We start from the raw sequence: 15573 nt of genomic DNA on the forward strand, positions 1-15573 counted from the left end.
GCAATAGGAGTTTTCTCAGCTGGATAACAAACTTGCATGCTCGATTTAAGAAGATGCAGACATTGGCGGAGTTAAAAAAAAATTTTGGGGTCGAAATTAAATTGTACACTTTTGCAATTAAATTTCATCATTTTAATAACATATATCCTTATAATTTTTAAAGGGTCAAATCAAATTTTTATCATTTTAGGTGATCAAAATATTATTTTATCATTATTAATTTAAAATTTTATAAATTATAAAGGGTCTAAATTAAAAAGTTATCATTTTAGGGGGGCCACGGCGACCACGGATAGGAAGTAGTGATTATAAGTATCCTTTATAATGAAGACAAAGAGATCATCCCCAGGCAAATATCAATGAGCAAATCTTTATCATTTCGACAATTTAAATTTTATTATTTTTAAAATTTTATGGAGAAAATATATTATCATATAAGTAATTTCATGTTAGTTTATTATTTTTACATGATACTTAAAAAATATTATTTTAATAAATAAAATTTACAATTATTGCATTAATTAAAATTAAAAAATTATAAGGGCTAAAAATGATATCATTACTATGGCCCATCAGTTGCTGTAGGACTAGACGGAAGCTCACTAACCTAGTTCATGTGCACCTAGACTGAAATAGTCTAAGGGTCCTTTTGGATGGGCATTTACCTCTAATATGGTGCGTTTGACTTTCTTTTTGTCTTCCGCTACAGTATCTAATCTCATCGCCACTGCTGTTTTTACGCTAACGGCAAGTAAACGCGCACCACCTATCCAAAAAGGCCCTAAGTTGTGTTGCCCATGCTTTCTTCATTTCTTTTGAAATACCTTATATTGCATGCTCCCAATGAATGACTTAGTGCTAAAAGTCAATTTCATTTTTAATTTTTGCCACGTGTTAAAATGTGACATTATGCTATTGGTTGTCAACATCACGTTAGTGTATTTTAATGGTGTTAATTTGGTACCTAAAAAGAATACCAAGTTGGCTTATAATTTTCAAATTCAAGTACTAGTTAAGTCCAAAAGATTTAGGAACCATATAAATATAAGTTACCAAATCTAGATACCTCCATATATATTAACAGAATAATTATTCTATACATCATATATATAAATTTATTACTGATAGTAAACTATATAAGCACTAGTATATATTTTTCTTACGTAGTAACAATTATTTAACATACATATCATATTGTTTATGAATATGCAAAAACTGAACATATTCATTGGTATTGCTCCAAATTAGGAAGTCGTGCAACGGGTATACCAACAAGTGATTCTGTTTTCTTCAAAACAATCCCAAATTTATCTTCTAAACTAGGCTTAGTCCCCTCTGACAATCCCCATTCAAAAGAGTGCACCAAAGAGCCTAAGAGCAGTGCCATCATTTTCTCTGCCAGAGAAACCCCAACACAAATCCTTCTCCCTGAACCAAATGGAATAAACCCAAAATTGTTGCTTCGATAGTTAATGTCGGTTTCCAAGAATCTCTCGGGATGAAACCGAAGAGGATCGTCCCACAACTCAGGGTCCCTTTGAATGACCCATGCATTAATGAAAACCCTGCAACCTTTAGGGACAGTAAATCCACCAATAACAGTGGTCTTACTGGGCACACGAGGAATTAGCAATGGAGCAACCGGGTGAAGACGAAGTGTCTCCTTTATGACAGCATCCAAGTAGACAAGTTGAGGTATATGAGAGTCTTCCACAGTGTTCTGGTTTCCGACCACCATATCTAATTCCTTTACAAGTTTCGTCATTTTATCTCGATGGCATAGTAGTTCGGTCATTGCCCACTCTACAGCAGTGGGTACTGTATCCGTACCAGCGACCATCATATCCTATGAGATATAGAGATAAATATTGTAAAATGGAAAATATTAACACTTATGTGGATGTTATTAAATTAAAGTTATTTACCAGAAGCAAAGCTTTCACTTCGTTGATGGATAAAGAGTTTTTCTCATCTCCTCGCCAGTGCAGCTCCAACAATTGCTGCATAAAGTCCTTCCTAATATTCTCCTTCTCTTTTCCATCATCTCTAATGTTTCTTCGGTTCTTTATCATTGATTCAAAAACCCCATAAAACCACGACACTTGCTCCTTCCCTTTGGATTCAATTCCTTGTAAATCAAATGGGGCCAGAATTGGGAAAAAATCAGAAACATTCGGTGCTCCAAATGTTATTACAATTTCATCCAATCGTTTCCTAAACTCAATCAAATCTTGCGATGGATCATCACCCCATAGCGTGCTCATCATCACTCGTAGAGCGGTTGCTGATAATTGCTCATATATGTTAACTGAGGAACCAACTTTTCCGTGAATCTCCTTCACCATTCGTCGAACCTCTCGTTGACGAAGCACGTAGCAAGCATCCAAGCTTTGTTTGCTCATGATTTCGCAAACAACAAGCTTACGCAGTTGGTTGCATCTAGAACCGTTGGGTCTCCATAAGATGTTGATTCCACCAAATGTGCCGACCACAGTGGCTGCCGGAACGTCATGGTTAGCGAAGATGGCATCCTGAACTTTGAGGACCTCTTTGGCAAGTGAAGGCGAGTTTATGACTATTGCCAACACGCTCCCCATTCGAAGTTTGAAGACGGGACCATAGATCCGAGACAGTCTGAAAAGTAACGGTGCAATTCGGGTTTAATGAAGGGAAGGTTTCCTATTATAGGCAAGCCTAAAGGACCAGGTGGTAGAGGTGGGTTTATTTTGGTGAATTTCATACTCCACCACAACCATGCACAGCAGAAAATTACTAGTGCCCCCGCCATAAGAGGAGCGAATTCAGGGTCATGGCAGCTCCATGACCAGCCTTCGCAAGCAAGAACTGCGTGTTTGTTGTATAAGTTGGTCATTTTTGTTTTCAATGATCGAATGCAGAAGAAATGGAGTTATATAGAGAGAGCAACTGAATGAATAGCTAGGAATGACGTATACATTTTAACTTGACATTTTCTGAGTATCTAACCTCATACCAAATCCCATTGGACTGAATTTTATAATTACTAAATTCATATAGTAAAACTATTTGATATATTAGTAAAAAATAAATATTGAATATAGTTATTTTATTTAATAATAGTAACTCTTTTTTTGATACTTTATTATTTTATAATTTTAATGAAACTTTAATACTAAAAAATATCAAAAATATTTTATATTTATTAGAGTAGGCAAAATTTTAGAATAATTAGGGGAATAAGTCGATTTAAGGAACTTGAAGCGTTTTCAAGTGAAATGCAGAAAAACGCTTCAAATTAGAAAGGAGCACCAAATGGAAAAAATATATATATATTGGATTAGAGAATCATAATCAAGAATAAAAAGAACCCATAGATGAATGGGGTCTAGTATGATATACACAAAAACAAGAAAATTTGAAATCAGTTCTCTCAAACCAATAAAAGATGCAGAAGTTTATAATAAATTAGACAACAACAAAAAAAGGCGAAAAAAAAAGCAATATAAGAGCAACATGGAAGTAAAGCTTGATTTCTATTTTTATTTTCAATTGAGCTTGTTTATGTCAATCATTTTTCTATTAATAATTATTTATTCAATGAGTGTTCATAAAAAAAGCAATATAAGAGCAACATGGAAGTAAAGCTTGTTATTTTTATTTTTCAATGAGTGTTCATAAAATTAAATATTTAAAAAAATAAACAAGCAATTGGCAACAACAAATTTACATCATTAACCAAGAGCAAAGCAAGAAAAATTTTTAAGGGGTCGAAATTAAAATATAATTTTTACAATAATAAAAATTTAATTTTATCATTTTAATAATTTATATTTTTATAATTTTTAAAAAATTAAATTCTTTTTTATTATTTTTGAGAGATAAAATACAAATTTCCTTTTATTATTTTAAATTTTTTAAAATTTTAAAAGGGCTAACATTAGAAACATTCATCATCCTAATCAATTTAATAATTTAATGCATTCCAGTCAATTTAATTTATTCAAAATATCCACATTTATACGGTAATTCTATGTCCATTTGTCAACACTTCTTTATTAATTTCGATAATTTAAATTCTATTAATTTTATGGTCTTATATTTCTAAAATTTAAAATTTTAGAGAATAATTATTAAATTCATTAAGTTTTGATATTTCTAACATATGATGCGACAAACATGTTATTTTATACGTAATATTATGTTAGCTTGTTGTTTCCTTATATTACTCACTTAAAATCTTTATAATGGATTAACTCATTTGCATCAATACTGATGTACAAGCCCAATTTTGCCCAACCCAAAAACAGACCCAATACCCAAAGTCCCTGGCCCAAACCCGAAACCCATTACAAGCCCATTACCGGAAAGCCCAACAAAAGTCAAAGCTAGGGTTTCAGAAAAGCTGAAACCCTAGCTAAGGCGCCGCATGTCTCTAGGGGCTCTTAGCGTCTGTCGCCGCTCTAGCTTCTGCCACTGTCGTCACAGTCATGTCGCCACCTGCTTCGCCTGACACCCCCACTTGCCCACTTGCCACATCTGTTACCTGCAAACAATAAAGAGAAACAAACCACAGCACAAGGGGGTTTTTTGTTTTTTTATTTTCGGTATAAAAACGGATTGAAAAACCGATTGTAGGGGGCTCTCTTTGGTAATTTGTCTACGAGATTTTGAAGAAAAATAATAAAAATAGAAAAAGGTGGTTATCGATTTCGATCTAAGGGTTTCTTTTAATTTTTACTTCTTTTTACTCTATTTATTTATTTTTTATTTTAAAAAAATATACGAAAATACAAAAAAAGAATAAAAAGGAGGTTTTTTTTTACCTTTTCGATGTGGCTGGAGTGTCCGGAGGGCCGAGGGAGTGCGTGGAAAAAAAAGAGAAAACTTTTCAGTATGGCAGTGCCAGTGACTGGTGGCCGGCGCGACGATTGATGGTCGGATTCTGGGCAGTGCCCGAATCGGAAGTAGAGAGGGGAGTTTTTTTTTTATTTTTGTTAAAAAATGTGGGGAAATGATTTTTTTTAAAATTCTTTGACTTATATAAGGGTAATAAAACAACGTCGTTTGGCTGGGGCTTAGAAGCCCCAAAACGGCGTCGTTTCGGAGCAAACCCAAGGGCCAACCCGAGTCCGACCCGACCCGGGCAGGATCCGCGTGTTTTTAGCGAAAGGGCTAATTGTGCTTTCAGCCCTTCTACTTTTTAATGTTTTTTAAATTAGGTTTTTTAATTTTTTAAATTTTACCCAGCAATTTGTTGCGCTTACAATTTGGTCCCCAGTGGAACTACGTCGTTTTGAGGGAAAGGGAAAATTTCCTTTCGATCCCTCCATGTTTCACGCGTGTCACAATTCGATCCTTTGCCTTATTTTATTTCTGATTTCTCCCATGAGATTTTGTTTATTTTCAATTTAGTCATATTATTATTATTATTATTATTATTATTAAATAACTGCTTATATATATATACACATTTATATGTTTTTTATAACCTATTTATTATATACATAAATACTCATATTTATTTATTTATTTTTATTTTTATTTTTATTTTTTAACTATTAATTTTTGTCCTATTTATATTTTCATTTATCTTTATATATGTGTATACGTTATTTTAATATGTGTTATTATTTTTATCATCATATATTATTATTAAAACCAATATTATTATTATTATTATTATTAGTATCAATATTACCGTTATTATTGATATATTTCCATTTATACTTATTTATGAAAATTTTAAATATATTTGTCTTATTATATTATTACTATTATTATAATTACTTTTATATATACGCATATATATATATATTTAAACTTTAGATTATTTTGTTATTCTATTAGTAACATTAATAGTATTATTATTATCTTTATTTATATTTTTACTTCAAATTTTTGCTATATATATACATATATACATACATATCTTTGATTTATATATATATACTTATTTTTATATATATTATAATTTATATATATACATATATTCATATCTATATACATATTTTCTAAATTTTTATAAGTATATACATATTTATATGTACATACATACTTACATATATTTTCACGTAAAATAGCTTTAAAATATGTGTACATACATATGTTTTTCATATTTTCATAATTTTTTGATCATTTCGTTCATTTATTTATTTGTTTACATGTCTATTATTATTTATGCTTTAGTTTTTGTCTGTTTATCATTTATCATTGTGCCTGCATGATTGAATTTTTTTTATATATTGGTCTTATTCTTTATTTATTTATTTATTTGTTTGTTTGTTTGTTTGTTTGTTTGTTTTTGCTCGTATTATTTTACTTACATTATCATCATTGTTATTCCATTACATTCATTTTTACTCAGATTCTTGAAAAGGAAAATTTTGAAAATAAAAGCAATACTCGGTATTTGGGATCTTCGAAAGGATCGAGCCCTAACGTATTGGGTTTCGATTTTCTTCGTTGAACCTAAATAATCGAGAATGCTCTTTAATCAAAAAACATAAATAAAAAGCTCATTATTGGGAATTCAATACGTTGTGTCCTAACGCATTGGATATGACACGTTGCTTTCCCGAGATGAGGATTTTTTCTAAAAAATAACAAAGGCAGTATTTTGCATTTGGAAATTCAAGAAGGTAGTACCCTAGCTTACTGGGTTTCGATTTTCACAATGAATCTAAATATATGGGTCTTTTTTCAAACCTAAGCTTTAAATGACCTCGCAAAATTAAAAAAAGATCGTATCCTAACTTACTGGTCGTGATCCCTTTTTTAAATCCGAGATAGCTAAATATCTTTTAAATAAGTAAATTTTTGGCATTCATTCGCGTATCGGGAATCCGAGACATTGTGTCCTAACTTACTGGATATGATATTTTTTTCTCGATTAACGTGAAATATGCTTCTTTTCTCAAAAGTTTTCAACATTTTAATACAAGGATCGTATTTTTAAAATTCTTCAAAGTTTTCAATTTTCGACATTAAGACATTAACTGATCAATTAGGTACCAATTTTAGGCGTTACGAGGGTGCTAATCCTTCCTCGTACGTAACCGAATCCTGAACCCTGTTTTTTGAATTTCGTGGACCAAACTCGTTGTTTTAATAAAATTAAATTGTTTATTAAAAACAACCACTTTTAATAGGTGACCCGATCACACCTCATCAAAAAAGATTGGCGGCGACTCCCTTTTTTTGTTTTCATTTTCAAATCGAAGTCGACCCCGTTTTATCCAAAAAATGGTGCCAACAGCTTGGTGACTCCACTGGGGAACCAAAATAAGAGAGTCAAGCCACGTGATTACTTTTTGTCTTTTTGTCGAAAATTGAAAACTTGGTTTAAATGTATGATCATTTCATTGTATTTCATCCTTCTTTATTATGATATTCATCATTGTGGTTTATAATTGCATAAGTTTTGGAACCTTTTTGCACATTGCATTGCATTACCGTTGGTCACACCCTTTTAAGTGGGAGTGAGAAGCTACTCCTTCGTGAGGTTTTCACCTTCGTGCAGGATAGTGGATCGCTTTCGGGATACATCCGTACCTATGTCTTTGTGAGATTTTCATCTCCAAGCAGCTATAAGGAAATGTATTCCCCTGAACCGAACTCCGTCCATATGAGCATATGATAGGTGAGGATCGAGGAATCTGCTGGTTTGGGTACCTTTACTTTAGAACCAAACCACATGTAAAAGACCTTAGGAGCCCACCCTAGGTAGAACCACTTCAAACCCCTAGTAGTCACCCGAATAGGTGTTCTATTTATTCTTGCTTGCTTTTGATTTGTACTAACCTGTTTTCTTTTTTTGTTATGATTGCATTGCATTTTCATCATAAAAAAGAGGTGTTGATTCACGTTCAGTTGTTAAATAGAGAGCTTGTCATAAGAAAATGGGTTTCTTGATAAAGTGGATGACAATACAGCTGTCCGAATATGGTCTAAGAAAACATGATAGTTTAATGGATGACTACATGACTATTGCCCCGTTGCCCGAGGATTCAAGATGACAAAGATTATTCGAGAGCCGCTGAATTATTAATTAACAATTCTTTATTAATTTCGACAATTCAACTTAAAATGTATAGATTTTTTTAAAATAATTTAAAATATAAAAATCTATTATCTAAATTAAATTGGATTGGTTGGATTAAGAATCTGCCAGCGTATCGATCTAATGAGAGGTAAAGACATTAGTTAACTTATAAATCAGTATAGATTGATCGAACCTAGTTAATTGAATTGGCAGTTAAATCGATATTATAATATTATAATTGTTTATTTTTAATTTTTTAATAATTTATTTATTCTAAATCGGTCGAATTGAAAACCAATTGGTCAAATCAATTCAAAATCGATTCAACCAGTACATTCTTATTCGCAAATTAACCAAATTTTTAATATTTTTATATTATTTTTATTTTTCACCCAAGTAATGAGTGTACATAAAATTAATATTTAAAGATTACCAACTAATAACATTCGAAACACAGCTCTAGTAATCATACAACTTTAATATATATATATATATAAACATGAAATGGATTTATAAAAAATTAATTTAATGCGTTCCAGTCATTTATTTTATTCAAAATATCCTGATTCCTAAAGTACTTGCATGTCCATTTGCTCCCTAAACCATTCAACAATTATTTTATTCAAAATATCCAGGTTCATAAAGTACTTGTATGTCCATTTGCTCCCTAAACCATTCAACACTTCTTTATTAATTTCAATAATTTAAATTCTACTATTTTTTAAAATTTTTTGGAGCAAACATATTATTAGATATATAAGAATAATTTTTTTGTTAATTTTTATGCTTTTAAACTTTAAAATTTTAGTTCTTATTAAAGAATTACTATTAAATTTATTAAGTTTCGAAATTTTCAACATATAATGCGATAAACGTGTTATCTTATGTGTAATATTATGTTAGTTTGTTGTTTTCACATATAACTCACTTAAAATCCTGATAACGAATTAACTCATTTGTATTAAGACTGAAATTTTAAAATTTGAAAAATATAAGGACATAAAATGATCTAATTAGAGAATATTGATTAAATCTACAATTATACACACAGTTTAGTACTAGTACCTGAATTTAACCAAAACTTATAATTAATTAATATTTAATTTTGTTAAATAAAATTATTTTTTGGTAGAAAGGATCAACACAAAATGGTTACAATCTTAAAAATACTATCAACTTAGAGAAAAAGTACTACGCTCAGCTATCAATATATACCTTACTGATATCAATATATACCTTACTGAACCTGGAGGCTTCCAAAACAGTTGTAACTTACCCAATCTACTTGAAGCTATTTTGGCCATATGACCAACAACCTTATTTTGAGACCAACAACCTTATTTTGAGATCTCGGAGCATGACGAAATCTTACTTTCCAATCCCGCTTAAGCAAATAATGTATTAAGCTTGACTCCCCCAATTTGCTATTGGCTATTCCACCAGCTAAAATTAATTCCACCAGAAGCGCGTTGTTGCATTCCAGCTCATGCTTTATGTATCTGTTCTCCCATGCTATTTGAAGACCTTATAGCACAGCTCTTACTTCAACCTTAAAAATGGTGTCATTGCCTATCCATAATGAAAAGCTACATAGCCAGTTTGCATCAGCATCTCTAAACACATCCCCAATAGAAACTCTTGATCTATTTTCATTTTATATGTTTGAAATCTTACTTTTCAGTCCCGCTTGAGCAAAAAATCATTGGATTAGAGAATCATAATCAAGAATAAAAAGAACCCATAGATGAAGGGGTCTAGTATCATATGCACAAAAATAAGAAAATTTGAAATCAGTTCTCTCAAACCAATAAAAGATGAAGAAGATTATAATAAATCATGTAGAAGCCCAATTTCGCCCGGGCCAATTACAAAATTAAACAAACAACCAAGCCCAATTGCAAAACAACCCAACAGACCCAAGCCTAAGTGCCAAGAGTCAAACTAGGGTTTCAGTCTGAAACCCTAGCCTTTCTGACACCCAGCGCCGACGCCATCTGCAGGCTACCCCATCCCATCACCTCCTCTGTCGCCGCCCACTTGCCACGGTCATCTGCAAACAAAGCAAGCAAAACAGGAGCAATATAGATAGCAGAAAAAATGAAAAAAACAATAGAAAAAATGTTGTATCTACTTGGCTATAAAAAGCCTGGATATCAGCCTTGTAATGGTCTTCTTCCTTTTTTTACAAAAAAGTGAATAAAAAACAAAGAAAAGCGGATCAAAGAAAAAGCAAAGAGGTTGATTCCAAAGTTCTTTTTTTCGCTGTTCTTGTTATTTTGTTTCTACTTTCTGTTTTTTTGTTTATTTGTTACTATTCTTTGAAATAAAAAAAACGAAACGAAAGGGAAAAGAAAAAAGGATATTCACCTGTCTCGAAAGCCCGTTGCCGGAGACTATTTTTGGCGTTGGAATCGGACTGAAAGGGGTATGAAAAACCCCTCCTTTTTTGAATTTTCGGGGTTAAAAGGGTAGATCTTAAGTGGGGGTCGAGAACGGGGTACAAAGGCGACCGTTAGGTGCCTCTGACCACCGCGCATGGTGGAGCCGGTGGCGGCCCGTTCGGCCAAGAAAAGGGGGTGGCTGAGATTTTTTTTCTTTTTTTGTTTCTCTGAAATTTTTTGTTAAAAAGGCTGAAAGAAAAAAATTTTAGAAGAGAAAAATTGTTTTAAATGGACAGAACGACACGACGTCGTTTCGTCTGAGTGTTTTAGCGCCAAAACGGCACCGTTTTGCTCAACCCGCGGGCGACCCGACCAATTACCAGGAGGATCCGCGTGTTTTCATTTTTTGGGTTATTTATGCCCGCAGTTCTCCCGCATATTTTGTTGGTTCTATTTCAGTCCTTTTTATTTTTATTGTGTTTTTAAATTTGGCCCTATAATTTCGGCTTTGTTTAAATCTGGTCCTTTGAAGTTGTGCGTTTTGGAAGAGAAGGGAAAATTTCCCTTCCAGTCCCTCCTTGTTATTCGCACATTCAATATGGTCCTTCCTTTTTCATTTATTTACAGATTTAGACCCCGAATCTTGTCTTAAGTTTTATTTTAGTCTTTTTGCATTTTGTTTATTTTCCAATTAAGTAATAAACTTGATGTTATACTATTATTAATTATTATTGCTGTTATTGCTTATTTATACCTTTAAAATTATAAATTTTATCATATATATGTATATGTATATATTTATCTTTATGTTTTCATATTTTACAATTTGAATCTATATATCTATATACATCTTTTTATAAATATATACATGTACCTATATGCTTTACATTTTCATATAGTTTTTATAAACATACATACGCTTTTATACACACGTATATTTCTATACTTTATAATTCTAGCATACATACATATTTATATATATATATATGATTTTATTCATTATTATTGTTTCATTTGGTGTTAATTTATTTATTTATTTACATGCTCATTATTATTATTATTTACTTAAGTGCTTTAATTTTTATTTGTTTATTTACTTATATTTGTTGATTTCTTTTTATTATATATTTGCCATCTTATTTATTTATCTTTTATTATTTTGCTCGTATTATTTTATTCACATTGTCATCATTATTATCATTTTACATTCATTTACTCGAATTTATCCAAAAAATGGAAACTTTCAAGATAAAAATAACACTCGATATTTGAGATTTTCGAGAAAATCGAGCCCTAACGTATTGGGTTCCGATTTTCTTTGTTGAATAAAAAATAATCGAGATTATTCCTTTATAAAAAAGACATAAATAAAAAAAACTCATTACTGAGAATCCAATACGTCGTGTCCTAATGCATTGGACATAATAAGTTGATTTCTCGAAACGAGAATTTTTTTTTTCAAAATAAAATGCAATATTCAATGTTTTAACGTTTGAAGAAATTGTACCCTAACGTATTGGGTTGCAATTTTTTTTTCATATGACTTAAACAATCAAACACTCTTATAAACTTTTTATGCGAGTTTAGACTTGCTCATTTCTGAAGGGGTAAGATACCGTACCCTAACGCATTGGGTGTGACATTTTCTCTTTCTGAAATGAAAGTTTTAATGAGCGGCTCGATTTTTATAAATTTTCTTTCAAAATAAAGATCGCATTCTAAAATTCTTTTAAGTTCTCAATTTTCAACATCAAGACATTAATTAATTAACTAGGTACCAATTTTTGGGCGTTACGAGGGTGCTAATCCTTCCTCGTACGTAACCGACTCTCGAACCCGTTTTCTGATTTTCGTGGACCAAAATCATCGTTTTGATAAAATCAAAATTTTTATAAAAACAACCATTTTTTAAGGTGGCCCGATCACACTTTATCAAAAAAGATTGGTGGCGACTCTCATTTTCGTTTTCATTTTTCAAAACCCAAGTCAACCTCGTTTTCAATCAAAAATGGTGTCAACAGTTTGGCGACTCCACTGGGGACGCTTTTAGAGAGTCAGGTCGTAAAGTTGATTGTTTCTGTCTTATTGTCGAAAACTAAAAATTTGATTTGAAAAAATACGATCTTTTCTTTGCGCTTGTTTGCATGATTATTGTAAATTGATTTGTATATTTTGGCATCATTTTGCATGAGACTGTTTAGTCTTGTCCTTTTAAGTGGGAATGAGAAACTAGTCCTTCGTGAGGTTTTCACCTCCGTTCAGGATAGTGAATCACTTTCGGGATACATCCGTACCTATGTCTTCGTGAGATTTTCATCTCCTTGCAGCCGTAGGGAAATGTATTCCCCTGAATCAAACTCGGTCTGTATGAGCCTATAATGGGAGAAGATCGAGGAATCTGCTGGTTCGGGTACTCTCTCTTTAGAGCCAAACCTCATATAGTGGACTTAAGAACTTAGCCTAGATAGAGCCACTCCAAACCCCTAGTAATCACCCGATTAGGGAATTTCTTGGAATATGAGGGTGAGGCAGTATATGTATCCGTTTTATGTAAGGGAATTTGCTTTCTAGAAAAGTTTCCTAAATGTAATTGAATCAGAATCAACGTCTCTTTAGACATTCATTTCATGCATGTGCATTACATTGCATTACATGCATTAAAATCCATTAAAAGAGTCAAAACTAGTAAATTTATTTCTGCTAACCTGGAAAACCAACCAACCAAATACCCTTACGATATCCAAGCAAAGACTAGAGAAATGGACCAAAGGTTGGAGAGATTAGAGCAATTGCAAGAACAGATGCAAGTCCATATGCAAGAACAACTAAAAAAGATCCAACAAGATGCATTGGAATCCCAAAGAATTATGAGCCAACTGGCACAATTATTGGCTGATAAAGGAAAGAGCCCTGTAATCAATTCGGGAGTTGATCAGGAGGGCCTTATTTTTGTCCCAGCGAACACCCAAACACGACCAGATATGTGTCCACATGGAGCGCGTGATCATATTAGACCCCAATGCCAAGTCGGCGCCTCAGCACCGATGAACTTCCCGATTGGCTCAGGTTCCAATCCAATGAGTGATCCAACCAATCCTGCAGTTTCTGATTTAGATGAAATGGTAGAAATAGAAAAAGCAAGGGTAGAACTGCCAAAACAACTTGAAGATCGGTATAGGTGGTGGGAAGAAAAAATTAAAGCAATGGAGAATGTTGATTACCATTGTGGGATCGATGCCAAGGATCTAAGTTTGGTCCCAAATCTAGTACTCCCACCAAAATTCAAAGCTCCAGAATTCGAAAAATATAATGGGACTAGTTGTCCTGAAGCTCACATCACGATGTTCTATCGAAGAATGACAGGATACGTTGATAATGATCAACTTTTAATTCATTTCTTCCAAGATAGTCTGATTGGATCGGCTGCCAAATGGTACAACCAGTTGAGCCGTGCCAATATCCACTTATGGAAGAACTTGGCACAAGCTTTCATGAAGTAATATGGTCACGTGACAGACATGGCACCTGACAGAACTACACTACAGAACATGGAAAAGAAGCAAAGTGAGAGCTTCAGGCAATACGCCCAAAGATGGAGAGAGGTAGCGACACAAGTCCGACCATCTCTTCTGAAAAAAGAAACCACGGTGTTTTTCATCAACACACTAAAAGCTCCATTCATTAACCACATGTTGGGAAGCGCTACCATGAGCTTCTCAAATATGATAATGTCTGGTAAGATTATTGAAAATGCCATAAGAAGTGGGAAGATAGATGCGGGGGAAGTTGTTAAAAGATCAACCCCAAATATCAAAGAAAATGAAGTGAGCAACCTGAGCTTGTATAAAAAAGGTATTTAAAATCGGTCACTGTGGGCCAACCAAATGTCGTAATCGCCGGCTATCAAAGTATTAATACAGTACCCGAAGAGTGACCCGAGGAAGAATCAAGCATTTGCCCTTACACACTTGGAAGTATTTTGAACAATGGGAGCGTGGAGGAGATCCTTGCACTTTTTAGAGCTAATTCAGAGTAATGTCCAAAATACGCTTATTGCTCTAAGCCTAGGGGCAATAAGAATCCTTTTGTGAGACAGTCTTATGCCCAACATCTTTATTTCAATAAAATGCATATTTGTTTCTCACTTTGAGCAAACATTCTTTTATTGTTTCCATTTCATTCATAATCATACTATACAAATAAATATTCTTAGATTCTTTAATTCTTTGGATCTACTTTCGTCCTATAACAGGTCTCCAGATATCAATGATATGAGCGACACTGCTATTGACTCAGAACCTCCTTTTGAGCAGGATATGTGCCTAGATTAAACTTCAAAACTTTAGAGATAACTGAGACTGTAGCTTATCTCCTGATTTGTTAAGGACGGGAGAATAAGATCCTACTTCACACAGAATCAATGCAAGCCATTACCTTTCTCTATGTGGGGTACAAATGTCATAAGGTCGATCTCACCTAAGGTTTTTGACGGTTATCGTTATGGTCATCAATTACATCACTAAGTGGGTAGAATATGCTTCATATGCCAATGTCACAAAGCTGACAGTCTGCAAATTCTTGAAAAATCATCTGTCAGTATGAAAAAAAAGGAGCATATCTAACAATGCACTAAAATTGAACAACGGCACGATGTCAGAAGTTTGCAGTTTGTTCAAGTGTAACACATTTCGCCCCAAAATGCACGGTGCAGTGGAAGCAAAAACAAAACAAAAAAACTACTGCTGGGGCAACATATTGGCTTATCGCAGTTTTACTTATCGAGGTCAAGATTCTCTCTCTCTGAGTGTTGGATCAGATCCCGATTGAAGAGAAATGTTCAAAGTTATTCGTCTTGGTCAAATGCACCAAAAACAAAAGACAAGCTCACCAAAGAAGGTTTGCCCTAGAGAGTTCCATGAGGGGGACCTAGCATCGAAGAAGATCCTCCTCATACAAAAAGGACTTTAGAAGAAAGAGGATATCAAACTGAAAAGAACTTTATGTGGAAGGTTTTAATTGGAAAAGTGTTTATTTTGACCAGAAAGTATAGCAAGGACTTACCTGATCCTACGAGTGCGAATTCAATCAAAGAATGTAAAAAAAACAAACAAACGAAAAGAAAAAGAAAAGAAAAGAAAAGAAGAATGGAAAAAGAAAAAAGATAAAGGAGAG

General features: G+C 33.0%; 1 protein-coding gene and 1 long non-coding RNA gene across 2 annotated transcripts; both read right to left on the reverse strand.

Moving 5' to 3' along the window:
• Positions 1-1045: 1045 nt before the first annotated feature.
• Positions 1046-2841, reverse strand: LOC121216936 (labd-13Z-ene-9,15,16-triol synthase, chloroplastic). The gene is made up of 2 exons (XM_041092432.1): positions 1926-2841; positions 1046-1846 (listed from the first exon to the last, which is right to left on the reverse strand). The coding sequence occupies exons 1-2, from the start codon at positions 2595-2597 to the stop codon at positions 1226-1228; spliced, it is 1293 nt and encodes a 430-aa protein (XP_040948366.1). The 5' UTR covers positions 2598-2841; the 3' UTR covers positions 1046-1225.
• A 6907-nt stretch (positions 2842-9748) lies between these two features.
• On the reverse strand, positions 9749-10642 carry LOC121216937 (uncharacterized). The gene is made up of 2 exons (XR_005913157.1): positions 10388-10642; positions 9749-10070 (listed from the first exon to the last, which is right to left on the reverse strand). It is a non-coding gene; the product is annotated as an uncharacterized lncRNA (long non-coding RNA).
• Between the last annotated feature and the right edge of the window lie 4931 nt (positions 10643-15573).

The sequence above is a fragment of the Gossypium hirsutum genome, chromosome D05 (genome assembly GCF_007990345.1).
Source record: "Gossypium hirsutum isolate 1008001.06 chromosome D05, Gossypium_hirsutum_v2.1, whole genome shotgun sequence".
Classification (NCBI taxonomy): domain Eukaryota; kingdom Viridiplantae; phylum Streptophyta; class Magnoliopsida; order Malvales; family Malvaceae; genus Gossypium; species Gossypium hirsutum.

Coding starts and splice junctions, on each gene's coding strand:
- LOC121216936 (XM_041092432.1), bottom strand. CDS start 2,597: ATGGGGAGCGTGTTGGCAATAGTCATAAACTCGCCTTCACTTGCCAAA. Junction 1,847..1,925: donor AAGTGAAAGCTTTGCTTCTG/GTAAATAACTTT, acceptor TATATCTCATAG/GATATGATGGTCGCTGGTAC.